Source organism: Microtus ochrogaster, chromosome 5, assembly GCF_000317375.1.
Source record: "Microtus ochrogaster isolate Prairie Vole_2 chromosome 5, MicOch1.0, whole genome shotgun sequence".
Lineage (NCBI taxonomy): Eukaryota > Metazoa > Chordata > Mammalia > Rodentia > Cricetidae > Microtus > Microtus ochrogaster.
In genome coordinates, this window is record NC_022012.1 from 59426907 (window position 1) to 59448294 (window position 21388).

At 36.6% G+C, this 21388-nt stretch overlaps 1 protein-coding gene across 2 annotated transcripts in view; it reads right to left on the reverse strand.

Moving 5' to 3' along the window:
* Positions 1-21388, reverse strand: part of Senp6 (SUMO specific peptidase 6) — an 87147-nt gene that overhangs the window by 9897 nt on the left and 55862 nt on the right. For both annotated transcript variants that reach the window (XM_005347571.3, XM_005347570.3), the window contains 9 exons: positions 20328-20361; positions 19622-19816; positions 17629-17855; positions 16172-16281; positions 15972-16088; positions 13531-13650; positions 11703-11795; positions 6888-7312; positions 559-662 (listed from right to left, as the gene is read on the reverse strand). In XM_005347571.3, the coding sequence (XP_005347628.1) occupies positions 559-662; positions 6888-7312; positions 11703-11795; positions 13531-13650; positions 15972-16088; positions 16172-16281; positions 17629-17855; positions 19622-19816; positions 20328-20361 (1425 nt within the window). The remainder of the gene's footprint in view (positions 1-558; positions 663-6887; positions 7313-11702; positions 11796-13530; positions 13651-15971; positions 16089-16171; positions 16282-17628; positions 17856-19621; positions 19817-20327; positions 20362-21388) is intronic.

Below are 21388 nucleotides of genomic sequence, written 5' to 3' on the forward strand. Positions count from 1 at the left end.
CTCTGTGAGTTCAAGGCCAGCCTGGTCTACAAGAGCTAGTTCCAGGACAGGAACCAAAAACTACGGAGAAACCCTGTCTCGAAAAATCAAAAAAATATAATAAAAATAAAAAAATAAAATTCTGATTCTGCCATTCTTATACCAATTATGTATACTATCATAACTGAAAATCTTACCACTTGCCTTTCAGATATAGTTAGATCAAAGGTCAAGAATAGTCCATAAATGTTTTCAAAGAAAACATGATTAACTTTTTATTTTATCCAATACTGGGCACCTAATAAATAGCAAATAAGTCCTCTCCCACTGAGCTGTACATGTACAGTCTCTGATCCAAGAGAATTAACTATATTAAAACTTTCTCAGGCAGTATTAGAATTCAACCCCTAGATCATATTTCCAACAACAACACTAATACATGCATCATGAAACCGTTAACTAGAAAACTGGGTTTGTTGTGAAATACAACCCAAATACAGAACCCATGTTGTCTGTTGGTGGCTGAAGGAATAGCTTCTCAGATTTTTTAACAGAGTCTGACAAAGCATCTGATTTTACCGGTTCATCCTGATCCTCTGAGAAGTCAATGAGTTCATCTTCCAGCATTTTGCCACCTTCAGCTGACTGATCACCGTAGTTTAGTCTGATTTTGCTTAAGGCATCTGTATCAATAGGAAACATTGTATGATAAAAAGCCTATGACCCAGAGGATAGACTACTGAAATGAATGTCAGTAATGACAGCTGAGGGTACAAAAATCTGCTACAGCATGAAGTACAACAAACGTAAAGTAGGTTATTTTTAAATAAAAACATGGATTGCTATCAAATTACAAAATGGTTCTATTACTCTATTATTCAAAATTTATGAAAAAAAATAAAAACAAGGTTATATAAATCTGTGTATAAATCTGTCTGTTTGCATGTTTGGGTATGCCCGAAAGTGAAGAGAAAGTTTTAAGAGTCTAAAAAAAAAAAAATAATTCCCAAATAAAATTATAAAACATGAAAAAACAAAGGGCTAAAAACAGTACAAATAAATAGATTTGCTTCTGGACAAATCAGAAAAAGAATATGTCAGGTGGTGGTGGTGGCACACACCTTTAATCTCAACACTCAGAGGCAGAGGCAGACGATTCTCTGGGAGTTCGAGGCCAGCCTGGTCTACAAAGTGAGTTTACTAGTTATATACAAGGTACCTTAACTGTTTATTTTCTAAGTTTGGTTAAATTACTATTTTTCAGTAAAATAAAATCCCACAAATCAACTGTAGGTGTTGGTACCATAAAAGTAAATGATTTGTAAGGTAAAACTAAATTGATATTCTTAAGTTTATTCTAAGAATCAAAATTATTAAAAAGCAATTATTTTGGCAAAAGAAGCTTGTCAAACCAATTATTTAACAGAAATTTAAAATTTATCAAAAAACTGAGTTAGAATTTAATACCACATATGTTAATATTGTTTAAAACAGTGTATAACATCTTAAAACTTCCTAAGAATAACTTTTAGGTATTTCAGGTAGAAAAGTTTACTCCAATCTAGGTTACATATAAAGTGATATTTTTTATTAACATAAAAACAAGGTATCTTGAGGATGAAGGTAAATAAAATGTATTACTGAAAAAAAATATATGAATCAAAATGTGGTCATCAGGAACATACTTAAAATAACTAGCCAAGCACAATGGTAAACCTGTTATACACAATAACCTCTTCAATTTGTCTGTTTCAGAAATTATTTTAAATTTGCTTAAATAAAAATCTGTACAAATCCCCAGGCAATTAACATTAATACAGATTATTTCTAGAAGCAAATCATTCTTATTTATAAAGCACTGTTACATCAATCCTTACTTTGTACTAACTAAATTATCCCAAAAACCACCCCAGTCTTTATGGCCTCTCCATTCTGCATGTGTCTGCTTCTCATAAGAATGTACAAGTTAAGCAGGGTGAGTCTTGGTTAGTACTTGAATGGGAGAAAGTAATTTAAATAGTTTAGCTTTTAAAAAGTATCTTTCTTTCAGGCTGGGTATAGTGGTGCACACCTTTAATAGCTGCACTCAGGAGGCAGAGGTTAGGGGATCTCTGAGTTTGAAGCTGATTGCTCTGTGCAGTGAGTTCTAGGTTAGTCAGGGCTACAAAGCAAGGCCCTGTCTTAAAAAAAAAAGTGCACGTGTATTGGGGGGAGGCTCGGCAGCTAAGATTAAGAGTTTATTACTGCTCTTCAACAGAATCCAGGTTCAATTCCCAGCACCCACATCAGGAGGCAATTTCAGCTCTAAAAGGATTCCACCTCCACCTCTGACCTCTGGGGGACACCTGCACAAACCCAACACACATATATGTATTTAAAAATAATTTTAAAACAGATAATATATGTATCCTTAAAAAAAAAGCAAACATTTATATATTCTCATTCTCTCTCTCTCTCTCTCTCTCTCTCTCTCTCTCTCTCTCTCTCTCTCTCTCTCTCTGTGTGTGTGTGTTTGTGTGCATATACATACTTCTGTGTGTGTAGATTAAAGCATAATTTTCAGGAATCAGTTCTTTCCTTCCAACATCTGGGCGCCAGGGATTGAATCCAGGTTACGAGCCTTGGTGGCAGACACTTTTACATAGTAGTCAAATCAGCAGCCCAGTAGTTACCTATGTGAGTGTGACTGTAAAATTTAAACTTACATGTTCCTCGTTTCCTTGATCTGGTCAATTATTTTACATGACGTACAGATGAAAAAAAATGGCAAGTAGTGGTCTCATACATTAGCTTCTAACAGCTGGCCTTGAAACTGTAGATATAATCCCAATTATTTACTGTGGCATGTTATCTGACACTCTTAGTGAACACTTGTTAACTATATGGAACTAAGAGTTAAAATTATATGAACTATTTAAAATAAATCTTTTGAACAATATTGCCAGGCCAAATAGAATTTAGCTACTTAGGCAGTAATCAGAGCACAAACTTTTTATAAGCTCCTAACTTTTCATGCACCATCATTGTAAGACCAGTTAACCACATTTAGAGAGCACCCTTACTTGCTGTACTTTTTTTTAAAAGAAATTTTTTTAGTATAGTCTTTTTTTTAAATTTATTTATTTATTATGTATACAATATTCTGTCTGTGTGTATGCCTGCAGGCCAGAAGAGGGCACCAGGCCCCATTACAGATGGTTGTGAGCCACCATATGGTTGCTGGGAATTGAACTCAAGACCTTTGGAAGAGTAGGCAATGCTCTTAACCTCTGAGCCATCTCTCCAGCCCCTACTTGCTGTACTTTTGAGCCAATGAGCTCTTCAAGCATATGATAAAAGCTAAGGCAACTCACTGTGTGTGTTTGGGTGGTGGGAATCAACCATCTCACTCTAGAGCACCACTTTTCAAACTTTAAGATGCTGCCAGCATTGAATTAAAGATTAAGCCGGGCAGTGGTGGCGCACGCCTTTAATCCCAGCACTCGGGAGGCAGAGGCAGGCGGATCTCTGTGAGTTCGAGACCAGCCTGGTCTACAAGAGCTAGTTCCAGGACAGGCTCCAAAACCACAGAGAAACCCTGTCTCGGAAAAAAAAAAAAAACAACAACAAAAAAAGAATTAAAGATTAAAAAAAGCAGTGTTAGTATTAGCACTCACACAAACAACAAGCTGTTTTGTGAAACACTAGTTTTAACAGATCTTCCCTTTAATTACAGAGATGTAATTGACATAGGTACATCCATATGAAAAGAACTGACATTACAAGCTACAAGAAAAAGACAAACATGTTAATTATGAAACCTACATAAAACATTATTTTGTACTTTAGTCTCCACTAGGGTTTTGAGACTATCTTCAAACATAACTGTCTACTCAACCAAACAACAACTTACAGGGGGCACTTTTGGAAATCCTGCAGTCAGTGTACAAAAAGCTCCAAGCTGTGCTCCAATACATAAAGTCACTCACATCATTTATCTGATCTCGTATTAAAGTGGACGATCAGTGTTTTAATTAGTATAGTCAGCCCTCTCTATCTATGGGCGCTGTCTGTGAATTCGACCAAGTATGGATAAAGAATATTGGAGGGTAGAGGTTACAGTATGGTGGTGTACTAATACCAGTACAAGGGAAGCAGGCAGATCTCCGTGAGTTCCTGGCCAGCAAGGATACACAGTGAGGCCCATTCTTTAAAAAGGATATTTGGAGGAGGAAATTTTTGTGTTTGTGTTAAACATGTATAGCTCCTTTTTCCTTCTGGTTCTCGGAATAATACACTTCAGGGACTGGGAATGCAACTAAGTGAGAGCGCTTGCTTAGCATGTAAAGGTTCGAGCCCTGGCACCACAAATAAAAACTATGAGAGTAAAAATAGAGCATAAGCATTATTAAAACTACGTATTTAGAAACTACAACAAACTAGAAGGTTTAAGTAATCTAGAGATGTTTTAGAGTTTAGGGAGGATGCAAGCATACAAAAAATGAACACTAAGCTCAAGGAACTTGAGCATCCATGGGATTTAGGGAACTTTTTTTGTGGCCAAGTGGGGCTGCAATCAACCTTCCACGAATTCTCAAAACCAGCCATATGTTCACAAGTATGTGTAAGTACCACCATCACAATATTATTTTTGATGTTATCATTTAGGTGGTGCCGAGGATTGAACCCAGATCCTCACAAAAGCTAGGTAAGATCTTTACCACTGAGCTGATCAAACCCTCAAAATCAATTTCAAAGCCTCAAGACAAAATCCCATATTAACATTCTGTCTCTATATTCCCCACCCTCTTGTCTTTTCCTGTTGAAAACCCTAAGCAATTAATCACTACTCTATGAATTTTTGGGTTCTAGAAATTTCATATGAATAATATTTTTTAAAACAAGAATTAAAATGCTGACAATGAAAGAATTACAGGTTACATACTTGCTTGCTTAAGTACTTTGCTTAATTGTATCCTAACGAACTAGACTGGAAAATAACCTAGACAATGATTTGATCTGTTTGGATTTTAATGACAAATTCTGTTTTTCTTGTTCCCTTTCCAGCTCAACTCATAGCACCAGGACCTTATGAAGCTTATTATATAAAATATCCTACCAAAAGTTCGGCAACATCCTCTTTCCCATACCCTCATCTTTTATGGCTTTTTCAGACAGGATTTCAACATAATCCATGCTGACTTTAAACTTGCCATATAACCAGTGCTGGCCATCAATTCCTGATTCTGCACTTCCAAGTGCTGGGATTAGAGGCATGCCAGATGTGAAATTCCTAATTCACCAATACAAACTGGTAGAACATCAAAATATGTTCTTTATTTGTAATGTTCCATAATTTTAAATTCCTATTTTTCTATAGCCTAGTTTACCTAACAAAAACTTTTATAGATCTACACATAGTTTAATGTTTGCACTGGAGAAATGACACTAAGTATTATGGATTTTTATGGAACAGATTAAGCTTTTTAACTGACACATAATACCTGAACATATTCTTGGGGTTGGAGGTTGTAGCTCAGTGGTAGAGAGCTTGCCTAGTGGGGCGTGGAGTCTTATGCTTGATACTCAGCAGTAAGTGTGAGTATCAAACACAGGGTTAAAGCTTCCCGGGAAGAGTAAGATGTTCTGATGCACATGTCATCTGAGAGGAGGGACCTTGGAATGAAAAATGCCTCCCTGAGACTGGGCTGTAGGTAAGCATGTAGAGCATTTTCTTAATTTAATAACTGATGGGAGAGGGCCCAGCATATCGTGGCTCCTTGTCCTGAGTTCTACAAGAAAACAAGCTGAGCAGGCCAGAAAACAGCACCTCTCCAAGGCTTCTGCATCAGCTCCTGCCTGTAAGAGGTTTTCAATCTAGACACACAAACTTCACATTTTCCTCCAAGCCCCTTCCCTGCTTCAGTTCTTGTCCTAACTTCCTCCAATGATGAACAGTGATCCGGATGCAGAAGCCAAATAAGCCCTTTCCTCTCAAGTTCCTTTCGTCATGGTGTTTTGTCACAGCATTAGTAACCCGAACTAGGATAAGGCTGAAGTCAACACATGGAGTATTTGTGGGTGGGAGAGGAAAACAATTTGATATCAAAGAATTTTGATCACAACTTTTAGATTTCCGTTAAAGATGTTAGAAATAATAGTTTAATGGAAGAAAGTGAGAACAAATTCACGAGAGCTGAACCAAGTGAAAGGAGAGCGAGGGACAGGGATCCCCACTCTGTCTGAAGGAGGAAGATTTACTTTCTGCCTTTGGCCATTTGAACTCAATTCACCAATCTAAAAATGGAAAAGACTGTATAGATTTGTCTTATAAGTTAAGCCTGTGCAACTACTGTGTATTTTGAATATAAGGAACTTTTAATTAAACAAAATGATTCCAAGCTCTTGTAAGTGGAAAATGTGAAGTTTGTATGTCTAGATTGAAAACCTCTTACAGGAATATGTGGAACAGATTATAAATTTCAAGGTTTATTATTTCTTTGAATTTTGAGTTATTTGTATATATATATATTATCAAGCAGATGGAACTCAAGCCTAAGCATGAAATTACTTTTCATTTCTATGTACCACAGGCAGGCAGTATTATATAATAATTTTAGTGTATCTACAACCAGCTACAAAAGAATTTTTCAATGGTGACATAAATTTCAGACTGGAGATGCTACTCCTACTTCTAGGGGTGAAGAGATAAGACTGACTGCACAAGAGACACCAGGAGACTTCTGAGTAGTAAAAGATTCTAAATGTCGTAGTGATTACATGACTGAGTACATCAATAAAACTTAAGCAACATAAAACGAGTTAATGTTATCGTAAGTAAATTCTACCTCAGCAAGCCTGACGAAAGAAAAGATGTAACTTTAACAATTCAACTTTGAACTCTGTTATTATAATATATCAGTACATACCTGGATGATGTATAGAATTTAAACATTCATCCTGTAGGCCATTCTCACTTTTAGCTCTATCAATAACTTCCTGGCATGAAGATTTTCCATTACTTGATTCTTCGTTTTCACTTATAGCATGGTTTTTTTTTTTCACACTACATTTCACACTGTATGTGTTTCTCCGATAACAAGGCTCACTTTCTTCCTGTTCAGCACTGGACTCAGTTACAGTTAAGCAATGCTTTCTGTTTAGCATCTTCTTAATCACAGGCTTGGCAGAAGAGTTCTGTGAACAACTGTCCATTTCACTGGCAGAAGAAACACAACTGTCCTCTGCAGCTGAACTTTTTTGCATGACTGCATTTTCATGGTAATGGGGGTTAGGTTCATATTTTGGTTTTTCCAAACCAGGGAAACAAACAACAGCCAAAAACCAGTGTGCACTGTAAAAACAAACAACACTACTAAACATATCATTGGAAAAGCTCGTCACAGTTGTCCATAACTATCAATTGAAAATGCTGATTTTACAAATTTGTGAACAGGCACTGATCTTTTTAAAATTCCTATACTGTTTATAACCGTTCTCACTTATTTATTTTATTAATGGTTAAAATACCATAATGACCACTAATTTTTTTGCTGCTGATTTTAGGATTATGAACCCTACATTCATTCTTGCAAACAATCTACTGAATCTTTGTGGAAAGAAAGATCCATTCAGATTTTTTTAAAATCATGTCTCTTTCTATTGTTTGGAAAGGCTTATTATAAAAAGTATATATCTAAATAATCCTTAGGCTTGTGCTATGTTGAAATGTAAATACATTAAAAATTTAAAAGGAAATGGCATTATGTAATCTAGGCATTGTTAGAAAAGCTCAATTTAGCAAAGAGTTTTAGCTATCAAGCACAAATTCATGGTATCACTATATTCAGTTATCACAGCTACCAATTGTATAGTCCACCAGGAAAAAAAAAACATATAGTATAGCCTAAAAGTCATTAACAACTTTTATTTGCTAGCCAATGAACAAGCTGTAGATGAAAGAGTACTTATTAGCTGAGTACAATACCTGTCATGTAGTAGGATGTCCAATAAATACCTTCTCAGAAGAAAACACTTTTACATCTACGGCTAGGGATCAAACCCAGGGCAAGTTAGGCAAGTACTGAGCTACATCTCTAACCTGAATACCATAGCATCATTGGGTATCTCTTTTTCTTTTTCCATATGTATTAGATGACTCCAAGGCAGTATTAGGAACAGCGCTATCTATTCACCTGACAACATTCAGTACAAAGGTAAAGACTGGTTTTGGTGTTAGTGCTAAAAGGGAAAACTGAGTCTGGTGTGGTTGTGCATGCCTGTAATCCCAGCACGAAGGAGGCAGAGGTAGAGGCAGCGTGTCTCTTATGAGTTTGAGGCCAGTCAGGTCTAAGAAGCAAGTCCTAGGCAAGCTACATAGTGAGACCTTATCTTAGACAGACAGATAGACACACACAACCACACAAATACAACCCCTCTCTCCCCACCAAAAGACAAGATGGACAAATAATTCCTTTTTTTTTTAATTTGTCGAGACAGGGTTTCTCTGTAGCTTTGGAGCCTATCCTGGAACTAGCTCTTGTAGACCTGGCTGGCCTCAAACTCAGAAAACCACCTGCCTCTCCCTCCCGAGTGCTGGAATTAAAGGCGTGTGCCACCACTGCCTGGCTTTTCTTTCGTATTCTTAAAAATTAATTCTGTGTATACGATGGATTTAGGTCAGGTTAAAGCAGCAGAAATAGTATCTCACCATCCTCATTTGAACAATTAAAACATCCTAAGTTCCACCTCAGTTTTGGAAATGTTAAAATGTAGAAAAGTGTGTTTCAAAGGCCAGTGCAACGCATGGTGGCAAAAGACTGCACTCTCCCACTTGAGGAAGAAGAACCGAAGGTTCAAGGCCATCTCTGGCTACTCATCAAGTCTGAGGACAGCACTAGACTACAGGAGATCTTGAAAACCAGTATTTAAGGTGTAATGTGTTAATTTCCAACCTACATTGTTGTGACTGGCTTTACCTAAATCTGAAATCATAATAATATATGAGGCCATACATTTTTTGCTACATCACTAAAAACTAGGCAAAATGCTTCTTCTGACTTAAAGGGTTTTAAGTTTGTAGCTTTAAAAAAATAAAACAATAGCAACAGTAACAACAACAACAACAAAAAAAACCCAAACAAACAAACAAACAAAAAAAAACAGGCTCTATCTATGTAGACTGGTTATGGCCTACAACTCAGACACTCGCCTCTAGCCAAGTAACTATATAAATCATTGGTATGAGAAGAGGCTAAAATATAAAATAGGTAATTTTACTATGGCTGGATTAAATCCAAATTCTAGGTTTGTGTTCTTTACCAAATACTGTAACAGTTTCTAACAAACAACTTAAAATAAAATAAGAAAAAAAAGAAAAAAACAAAAACAAAAAAACCCCAGCATCATGAAGTTACAGAAATGGCTCACTGACTAGAGCACTTACTACTCTGACAAAGCCCCCAGAATTTAGTTCCCAGCACCCACATGGTTGGCACCTCCCAAACATTTTTAACTCCAGTTAGGTGAACACACATGCAGGAAAGCACTTATACATGTTAAATAAAAACAAATCTTTAAAAACTAAACATCAGGCTGGGCATGGTGATGCATGTTTTTAATCCCAGCACTTAGGAGGTGGAGGTAAATAAATCTTTTTCAGTCCAAGAAGCCTGGCCTAAAGAACTAAGCGAGCCAGGGCTATATATATAGTGAGACCCTATCTCAAAAAATTAACATCACTACGAAAATGAAGAAGATGACAAACCAATGGTGGCCTATCTAGTAACTGGCACACATAAAATATCTGTGGCTTTCATCTCTTAAAGAAATGAAAGTAAGATCTAGACATCTGCAGACTGTTCCCGTGGGTGTAGCCCTCTTGCAGAATCCTGTACTTTCCCGCACCTCTGCTGGTTCTCCGCCACATATAAGATGACTGGAAGATCAACAGAAACCTCTATTGACAGCTACAGTGATTATAGTGGCTCTAAGCTAAATATGACTCTACTAGCACTTCAGTTGAACACTTTTGGTATTTCTTTCCTTCCTTATTTCTTTCTTTTCTTTTTTTTTGGGGGGGGGGGGCGGGTTCCGAGACAAGGTGTTCTATAGCTTTGGATCCTGTCCTGGAACTAGCTCTTGTAGACCAGTCTGGCCTTGAACTCACAGCTGCCTGCCTCTGTCTCCCTTTTTTGCTGGAATTAAAGGCATGCGTCACCACCGCACAACTCACTTTTGTTATTTCTTACAAACAACTTTCCTCTTTTCTAAGAAGCATGTGCTACTTTTTAAGGTTAAGAAACCTTTATTTCATGCAGAATAAATTTAAACTTGATTTTGAATTTTATTATGCTATGCATAATCATGCAGTCTTATATAAATTGTGCTTTACAGCTATAACTGATGCTTTAACTTAAAAAGGGCTGAGGTCTCTTAATAAAAACATTACACATATGGGCATGCACAGTAGTGCTTGGAATAGAACTGCGGATCTTCCACAAACTAGCCAAGGAGCTTGCTACTAAGCTATACTTCTAGGCCTCAAAACATAGTATTTATCATCTGTTTTAAAAGGGAAGGATCGCTGGGCGGTGGTGGCACACGAGTTCGAGACCAGCCTGGTCTACAAGAGCTAGTTCCAGAGGACAGGTTCCAAAACCACAGAGAAACCCTGTCTCGAAAAACCAAAAAAAGAGGGAAGGATCTTAATATGTTATCTAAATTAACTTCAAATTCTTGTGTTGATGTGATCTTTGTGCCTAACCCTCCCAAGACACCGTAACCACAGTCACACATATCAACAACATTTTAAAGAAAGGGTTTGCTTATTACAAAGTGAACTAATACACATTTGAAATTTACAATCTAATGTAACACAGCAAGGCTTATTACATATAAACAATCCTACACGATACTAATTTCAGTCACCATTTCTCCAATTATAAAGAGATAAAAGGGGCAAGCAAAGGCATTTCTTGATTTGTCTAAGCAGAGTACAAAGAGTAAGTCATAGTCCATGCCATAAAACAAACACCTCTTTTGCCGAATAAGAATGGTACTTCTTCGTTCACGCACACCACTTCTACCTCACTCTCCCCAGATCACATGGCCAAATACTTTCAAATGGGTTCTTGAAAGTAAAAGCAAACAAAGAAAGAAACACAAACTCTCAAATCTTAATTACATGAGAAAGCTGTATGATAGATATATCAATACTGCCATAGCAACAGGAGAACAGTAATGACATATCTGAGCGTCTTTACCAAAGCACTTCCAAGACTGCTTATAATAGAATGGCTTTAGTTTGAGGAAATGGCATAAATTCATCCACTTTTCCTTTACTGTTAAATACGAGTGAATCTCAAATGAAAGATTCAGATTTTTCTATGTAACCCAATCACTTCTTCAAACAAGGCAATCTCCACACAAGCATCATTTTTAAAAATGACGTTCTTATACCTTATCCAATAAAATAAAATTAGAAGATGTCCAATATATTCTACAAAATTCTGTTGGGTATTTTTCCTCCAAGACAGGGTTTCACTCTGTAGCCCTGGCTGTCCAAGAACTTGCTCTGTAGAACAGAGTGTCTTCAAACTCAGAGACCCACCTGCCTCTGCCTCCCAAGTGCTGTAATTAAAGGCGGACAGCTAAAAAAAAAATTCTGTATCTTATGAGCCAACTGAGAACTGTGCTTACTTTCATAAAATAAGTATTTTTAATACATATAGAATATTACTTACGCTTCATTAAGGGGTACAAAAATAAAATCCTTCTCAAAAATATCTACATGCCGGGTCCATGTTTTTACTCTCCCATGACGTTTTTGTTGTATTCTGTAAGAAAGAGACAATCACCTTCTAAAGTGTCATTGCAGCTACAGCTTCTGTGCAGTGACCTATAAACTACGACACTCAGCTGGAACACCTCAGTTTCACTTGATGTTTTAACAAGTTGAGGAAAAAACACAGTATCTTAAAATTGAAAAGATAGTTATTTTTCTTTTATGTGTATGAATGTTTTTGCCCATATGTAGAGGTATCACATGAGTGCCTGGTTAGCTCAAGTCAGTGGCGGGCAATGGAATCCCCAGAACTGGAGTAAGAGATGGCCATTAGGGGCAACTTGGTGCTAGGAACCAAATCCTAGTCCTCTGCAAGGGCAGTAAGTGCCCTTAACTACTGAGCCATCATCCAGTCCCATGAACAGACTATCTTAGATGAAACCAGAAAGGGAAGACATGAAACCTCCTGACTGAATCTGCACGGAAAGGTATTGAGTTCATTTTACAATATTCTGGGAAATTTCAGTGCTTCTCCTGGATGAATTTCTTTTGTCTCTACTATTTTACTGGTGCAGTATTGCTATTAGAAACTATACTGGGAAACTTTTAAGAGCATAACTTAACGGTAAATGAAAGGGAGCATGTAAAACATGCACCGTTTATCAATAAACAAAGCAGCACCATAAGCTATGAACAATGTCAAAATCCATCAAGTCTATGATATAAAATTAGGAACTTTGTAAACAGTAGAAAATAGAATTTATATCTGGCATAGCAGCCCCAAATGAAGGCACTTCAGTGTAGTTACAAGAAGATGTGCCAACTCTTGAATCTTTTGACCAATTAAAGCTAAGCATAAGACCTGAATACCATAACAATATAGAGAAGAAATGTAAAGAACTTAGAAGTGATAGCAGAACAGAATCTCTGTAACTATTTTGAGAAAAATCATTTTAAGAGCTTATTAAAAGTCAGATTAAGGGGTGAGGATGCATCCCAGTGGTAAAGAACATCTATTTGCCTAGCACAAGCAAGGCTCTGGCTCCGTGACTAGCCCACAAGAAGACAAGAGAAAACAAAACAGATTCTGCTCAGCATCACCGAGGGAACTCTTAGATAACCATCTAAGAAACACAAATAAGTACTATTTGGGATCAATTATTCTAGACATTAGACCCACAACCTCTGAACTCTAGGTATTCTGTAACCATCAGAAAATAATCAAGGTTAATGTTTTAAGAGAATGAAACAGAAATGAATGGTATTGCTCAACAGAAGTAAAAGGATTTTTAAAAGTTATCCTTTAGAACTAGTGCAGTATTACTAAGGCAACTGAGCATAAATCCATGAGAAAAACGACATAACTGAGCTGGCATGATTTTCCTAGTGGCATACTCTAGAAACAAGCACGTGACTACAGAGATCTGTGGGGCTTTTGCTGGGCTTTGTTTTCAAATATCATGGGCCCTTCATTTTGTATACATGAATTCAACAAATTGAGGGTAGAAAATATGTTTGAGGGAAAGTATACCCATAAGATACATACAGACCCCTTTCCTTGTCATTACACACTGAAGAACACAGCCTAATATTTAATGTGTTACACTATAGTATGAATATGCTAGAAAGTATTTGAAACAATATATTTACGTCAAATGTAAATAATGCAGCATTTCATCTACAGGACACAAATGCCTGTAAATTTGAGATCGCATGTGAGATATGGAGCACTACTAACTGTGATACTAAGGAATAACTACTGAATGAATTGTTAAGATTTGACTTACGATAGGTTAGTTGTCTCAGCATTTCTTCTCTCTCTCTGATTAAGGCGTTTATAGAAAAAAGAACTGAATATATGAATTCGGTCAGCATCTTCTTTCCTCAGTTTTTCAAGCACCAAGTATCTATTTTAAGCGAAAACAGTTATCATATATAATGGATCACAGGCTCACTTAACAGACAACAGTCAAGCATTTATTTGGCCACCTAATCACTATTTCTAAGAAATGAAGTTTACTTCACAAACCAGATGCAATAGTCACCAAAACACCTTTAGATAATGGAAAGCATTTCATATATTTTTGTGTATTTGTGTGTGCTTGGGGCCCAGGAAGGTCAGAAGAGGCTACTGGATTCCCTGGAAATGGAGTCAAAGATAGCTGTAAGCTGCCACATGGGTGCTACAGACTGAACCTGGGTCATCTGCAAAAACAGCCAAGTGCTCTGAACTGCTAAGGCATCTTTTCAGCCTCTAAATCCATGTCTTTAAAACACATTGATTATTCTGTATCACTCTATTATAGCTTTGACTAGCTAGCCAGCAAGTTCTGTGGATCTGCTTGTCTCTGCTCTCCCTCCCCTGGTGCTGAGATCACAGCAACTGCAGGCAGCCAGACTATGTACACAAGAGCTGAGGATTCAAGCTGAGGGCTCCCTCTTACAGAGCACTCTTACCCACTGAACCAGAGCCCCAGTCGCAAGACCCTTTTCTCAAACAATTAAAATAAGATGTTGGAGAAACACCAGCAGTTAAAGGTGTTTCCTGCTCTTCCAGAGGACGCCAGTTAAGTTCCTGGCATCTACTTGGGCAGCTTACAACTCTCCATAACTCCAGGTCCTGAAGATCTGACACTCTTCAGGCTTTGGTGGGTACCTGTGCACACGCCTACACACACAAACACACACAGGTCCACACATACACCTTTAAAAAAAAAACTGTAACAAGACCCCATAGAATGAGAAAAACTGTCCTTTTATTTCACTTCTAAAAACTAATGATGTTTAAAGTATGTATGTATTTTCCTAGATTTCCAATATTAACTGCATAAGTTTTACATCAGATTTAATTGCAGTGGGATAATCTTAATTACTCTATAAAATTTAATTGGAAACTTAACTATAAACATGAGTCCTAAATAAAGTCAGTATTACAAACTAAATTTTTAGTATAATATAAAAACAAGATTATCTTATTTCAGCATGAATCACAAACAATAACAAAGATTATCATGAGTCAGTTGGCAGAGTGCTTGCTTAGAATGTATGAAGCCCTAAATTTATTCTCCAAACAGCACACAAGCAAGGTTTTAGCTCCTTGCTGGGTCATGGCGGTAGTCCTGTAATCCCAGCAAGATCAGAAGCACAAGGTCATCCTTGGCTACACAGTGAGTTTGAGGTCAGCCTGGGATACATAAGACTCTGTTGCAAAGTAATAATATTATTAATACTAAAAAACCCACAATATTAAATACAGACTTAAAGGATTAAAAGTAAAAGGATGAACTGCTTGCCAAGAAAATTAAAAGAAATATCTCTGTCAACAAAGCAGACTCAAGAACAGGAGATCATGAATAAGAAAGAGTATCACATCATGATAAAGGTTAATTCTACAAGATATAAAAACACATTTTCCTACCAATAGAGCTTCAAACTACAGATGGCTTTAAAGACAAGACAGCTGGAAATTTCAACAATCCTTTGTAATAATTTTATAGAACAATTAGACATAAAACCTGTAAGGATTTCTCATGCTAGCCAAGCATTTTTATACAAGCCAAGTTGAGCTATAACCCCATCCAAAACATTAAAAATATGTTATTCATGCTTTATGTTTTGTGTGCACATGAGTGCTGGCACCAATGGAGGCCAGAAGACAGATCCCTTGGAGCTGGAGTTACCGGTCTTTTCTCTCCCAAAGTATTAGGTAAATTCCACTACTAGGTTATTAAATCAATTTTGCAGGTTTCAAAACACATTTTGAGTTATGAGATATACTGGAAATAAACTAGAAAATAGCCCAGACATAAGAAGGATAAGTATTGCTTTGTTTCATGTATGTGGGCCTTTTCATTACACATACCAGAAAATACACATGATAAGTTAGTATTTATGAAAACTGTGCTGAACACCATCTTTACTGCCTCACATACACTGCTACTTTCACTCAAGTCTTACAACCCTTTATTCTCATTTTTAGAATGTGGAAACAAAGGTACAATAAAGTACTTGAGTAGAAGATTATATTATATTGAGTAGAGGATATATAATATAAATTATATTATATTATGTTGAGTATATACTCAAGTATCAAAGCATATTACAGTAATAAAAATTCCAATCAAAATAGTATGACTTTCAAAAAGAAAGATTTAAAAAACATGCAATGGCAGAATATGTTTAATGGCAGAATATGTTTAAAGGTTCACTATTAAGTTAGCTAACTTACTTCAAATAAAAGTCGATAATAACATCATTTAAAAACTCTCCTTCACTTAGACAGTGCAGGTCCTCATTAGTAACAGAGATGCCTCCCTTAGCCGGAGGTGGTGGATACACTATCAATCTATAATAAAGGAAGAAGAAGGCATTACTAAACACAGAAACAGATATTTTTAAGTACTGCAAACATAAAAGAATTTTTCTCACTTTTCTACAGGGCCAATGAAGATAGTGTGGCTCTCTCCGGTTTCTTCCTCATCATCAAAAAACTGCAATTCTTGTTTGCTTCTGAGCTGTATTTTAGATTCAAAGGACACCTGGCAGAGAAAAATACCAATTTATGAATTGGGATTTTTTTTTAAATAAAAAGAGCAAGGCAGAAAAGATGCTTCAATGGAAAATACACAGTACTCAGGAGATGTGGGTAGGCTCACTTGCAGGCTTCAAACTGTCTTGAGAGCAGGCAGGGCTACACAGCAAGATTTTGCCCCAAAATATTTTTGTTTGTATGCATGTATGCATGTATGTATGTGTGTGTGTGTGTGTGTGTGTGTGTGTATATATGATGACTCAGGACTGAGAAACGATAAAAAGCCAGTAATAGGACTACTTTCACTTTCAGCTTCCAGACAATATATAATAATGGCTTTCCAATTTCTTATTTCTACTATTTATATCCAATCAGTCTGGTAAGATTTGAAGAACCTCTGAAGTAAAACAAATCCCAAAGTTTTTTTTCCTGATAGCAGTGGAAACCTACCTTAGTTCAAAGGCTAGACAGTCTGCAGGAAGTGGGGGCACAGGCACTGAGAACATACAGTTTAGTGAGCTTAAGAGTTACTCAAGGAAACCCTGAGTCCACGTCACCTGCTTAGTGGTTTTATCAACTGCAAAAGAGGTATGATTTGCCCTTCTCCCCTTCCCTGCCTCCCACTCCATGTATGAGGTCTAATTCATTTTCAAGACTGTGTCTTAAGGATGGATATACAGTTCATTGGAGATAAGGAATAATTTCCCAAGATAGCAATAAAAAGAAAAGCTTGTCAGGCGTGGTGGTAGCCAGGTTGAGAGATTTATTCCCAATAAACTAAGCAAACTTCACAACTCAAAACTAGCAAAACCCAACAGCTATAGAAATGATACAGTTCTAGCATGGCCTATGGTTCATGAAGCTTGAGAGTTTAACACTGAGGCATCTCTAGATGAGTGCATGCACTGTCTGACAAAGTCAGACTATATCCTTTACTTCATTCTGTTAAAACATTGTGACTACGCACAGGGACCTACACCTCAGCTCCAGACACAGGGTTAACACTCTTATTTGGATGAGCAGTATCTGTATACATATGCTCAGAGTGCAGTACAGAGGAAAACATGGGAGAAAAAGAAAAGAGTATGGAAAAGAACTAAAAGATTCCAAAACTTGTACCAAATGTTGTTTTAAAAATAAATTTAATTTTAAAATGGAACTTTTAAAGTTTAACATTAAAATGAGCAATATTAAAACATTTCATTTTAAAATTACTCATTATTATTGAGGGTGTGGCTCAATGGCAAGGTATCTGCCTAGCATATAGAAGCCCTGGGTTTGATCCCCAGCATCACAAAAAACAAACAGAACTACCCATCATTTAAATTACTGTAAAATTTTTAAATATAATTACAGTTTTCACTTTGTTCTCTTTTTGCACACAATTTCCTTTGATGCTTTCTTCATAGCTTCTTGTACAGGCAACAAGTCTGCTATTGGCTTCTTCAAAAGGAATTTTCGCAAAAAAGTTGCAAACATTATTCTTTATACCAATGTCAGTAATGATACTTTCAAAGACCACATTTGCCTGAGGATCAAGGCCAGTTTGAAAAATTAAAATAATGTACTGTTCTTCTAAACCTGTAAAGAAATAAATATAACTATAAGGCTGAAAGAAAAAAATAAGTAATAAACAATTTTAGAGCATACCAACAAGTGATGGATATGGTGACTCGTGCCTTTAATTTCAGCACTTGTAAAGTGAAGGCAGGAGGATTGCCAAGAGTTTGTGGAAAGCCTGAGCTACACAGTGAATACTGAAACTAACTCATTTTCTCTCTCTCTCCTCTCTCTCTCTCTCAGACAAAAGAAAAAAAAGTCAATGAGGGTAGGGGGGTAATTCAGTCAGTAAAGTGCTTGTCATCCAAGCATGAGAAAGAACCTTGGTTGATTTCCAGACCCACAGAAAAAGTTGGGCGTGGTGGGACAGGCTTGTGATCCCAGTGTGGGGAGATTGAAGCAGGCAGATCTGTGGTTTGCACACTGACGTGTCTAGCCTACATGATAAGTCTCAGAGCAGTGAAAGACACTGTTTCAAAAGTTTCACAATACCTGAGGTTGACCTCGGGCTTTTACATCTGTGCATCCACATACATGTGCATTTGCACACACAAATAAGATAAATACCAACTAATTATTTCCTAGGTGATTACAAGTTCAGGAATATAATTCAAAACAAGTGTTTAACACACAGGGGACACATAATAAATACTAGAAAAATGAGCAGTGTTATCTAGAAATGTTAACTAAGTTATCAAAACAAAAAAGCCAGATCTAGCACTAGCACATGAACAAGGCTATTAATATAAGCAATTTGCTTCCTCTAAAACAGCAGTTCTCAACGAGAAGGTTATGATCCACACAGGGTCACATATCAGATATTTACACTATAATTCGTAACTAGCAAAATTAGTCATGAAGTAGTAATGAAATAATTTTATGGTTGGGGGGGTCACAACACGAAGAACTATATTAAAGGGTGGCAGCATTAGGAAGGTTGAGAACCCACGGTTCTAAAAGGATTAAAACAAATTCATAATAAATAAATATCAATTAGCATTTCTACCAAGAATAATGAGGAAAATGCCAACCGTGCAGTATTATCTCCAGAAGAGACCTGCAAAGCTGGTGGTCACTTATGTGTCGATTTCTACAGTTATATTAGCATTTACTCACTGCTAAGCTGAAGCTGCAATTAATACTAAAATGTATTGACTTTTTTTGTAAGTTATTTTTATTGTGTGTATATGTGTTGTTTGCCTTCATGTATGTCATAGAGGACTTATGTTTCAGGTGCCCACAGAGGCCAAAAGAGGACATCGCACCTCTTAGAATTGGAGTTACAGGTAGTTGTGGGCAGTCATGTCAGTGCTGGGGGGAATAATCCATACTCTGCAAAAGCACTAAGTGCTCCTGATCACTGAACCGTCTCTCCAGCCCAAAATGTGCCTATCTGTAAAGAACTGCATCTATTTAAAGGATAAAGACCTCTTCCATGCACTTCAAAACTTTCCTAGTTCCAGCTTTGTAGATGAACTTAACAGCAGTCACATCAGTTAAATACATTTTACTTAATGTTACAGACTTCAGATCTTTTGAGTTTTAACCCAATTTGCTAAATGGTTTAGCTAAATCTCGATTTTTATCTTTGACCCTTCTACTTTCTGTGGGCTTTTCTGTGGTATCATATACTATATGATACCAAATGAAATAAGTGATGACTGACCTGAAAACCACTGCTTCAACTTCTCAGGATGGACTGATAAAACCTTCCACTCCCCAAAACACTCCTATTCTGCAACTCAGCAGACCTTCTATCTTAGTTGTAATTTATCTACAACACTTACTTGTTAATCTGTTCATTCCTTTAAAATCATTCCAAGCTTTATCTTCTTTATTCATTTGCAGCTGCATGCTCAGCTTTTGATAAACTGATGGTATTGCCTGGAGGAACACTACTGGTAATTTCCGGACATTACACCATTCACATTTAGTTAGATCAGAGGTATTTAAAATAATCTCTACAGGATCACTATCTGGTCCTACAGGGAAAGAATGAAAAATGAAAAAAGAGTAAATTTTTAAGCTGGTACCATCATAAATGGAGGAATTACAAGCTTAAAATTTATCATTTACCATACTCTATAAACTATGCTTAAGAACTTCAAGCTGGGCATGGTACCTTTAATCCCTAGCACTTGGGAGGCAGAGTCAGGTGGATCTCTGTGAGTTTGAGGCCAACCTGGTCTACAAAGTGAGTTTCAAAGACAGCTAGGGCTACACAGAAAAATCCTGTAAACAAAATAAACAAATAAATAATGACAACAACAAAAACAAACCTCACCAAACCCAAAAAAAAAGCAAAAGCAAAAAAACCCTTCACTTAAAAAACTCTAAAGTATTAGACTTTGTTACACTGCAGAATGATACTACATAAAGACCTAAGCCCTTTATAAGATGTACTAATTTTTGAGTTCTGCAAATATGTATTACTATAAAAACTGGATCAGTGGAGACAAACTTTAGTGCACGTACAGATAAAAAATAACTTACCATCTAGATGTATCTTGATTGCCTCTAAAGAAAACTTAAAAGAAAAAAAAAAGACAAATTAGTGGTGATGTTAGACTTAAGGGAGATTATGCTCTGCATACTCTTAAAGGAATCAACAGTCCATATGTGTACAAACGGCAGAGAAGCTGAGCCAGACACCATGTGCTTAAATCTAAGATGAAACAGCCTCCTCTCAAAAAGAAAAAAATCTAAGATACTCTGAACTTTTATTAGAGAAGGTGACAGAATATTACAATGTTCATTAAGTTACTATTTCTACACATCTACATTATTCTTTATACATTATATTTTTACTTTTAAAAGGGCATAAAGAAGGGCAGCAGTCATTACTTCATCCTCAAATCCTTCAGCATAAATTTTCTCAAAACAAAAACATTTTCCTACCAACTAAAACATCACCAGCACATCTAAGAAATCAAGACTAACATCTTCAACATAGTTTATCCTTAAATTTCCATAAATGTTCACAATTATTCACTGATCCTTGTTACTCTGTCACTATTATACAGCACATACACTGTGTCTACTTTATACTAGAAACTTGCCTCTCCAGTCTTTATGACATACATGGTTGTTATGTGAACTAAGTTATACAAAAATGCAATCTCCATATCCAGGTCAAACATTTCCAGTATAAGTAGCAATGGGTAATGTGCTAAGAACCCACACTATCATACTGCAAGCGTCAGGCTGTCCCACCATGATGGTAAGCGTATTCACTTGGCCTCAGCATTGTTTCCATAATTGTCCCCTTGCAACTAAATCTGAACAAAGATACTTAGTGTGTGGATTATCTTTTACCCATTGACATTCCATCCTTGAATCATTTTAATGGTTATAAAATGGCTTAATTTTAGCCAGGTGGTGATGGCACACACCTTTAAGCCCAGCATTCAGGAGGAAAAGGCAGGCCAGCCTGGTCCAGAGAGTGAGTTCCAAGACTTGCCTCTCCTACAGTAAATTTAACACCAATTTACATTGTATCTGCATAACCACTAGTCTTTACTGGGTTACTATTTATATAATCTTTTTTTTTTTTT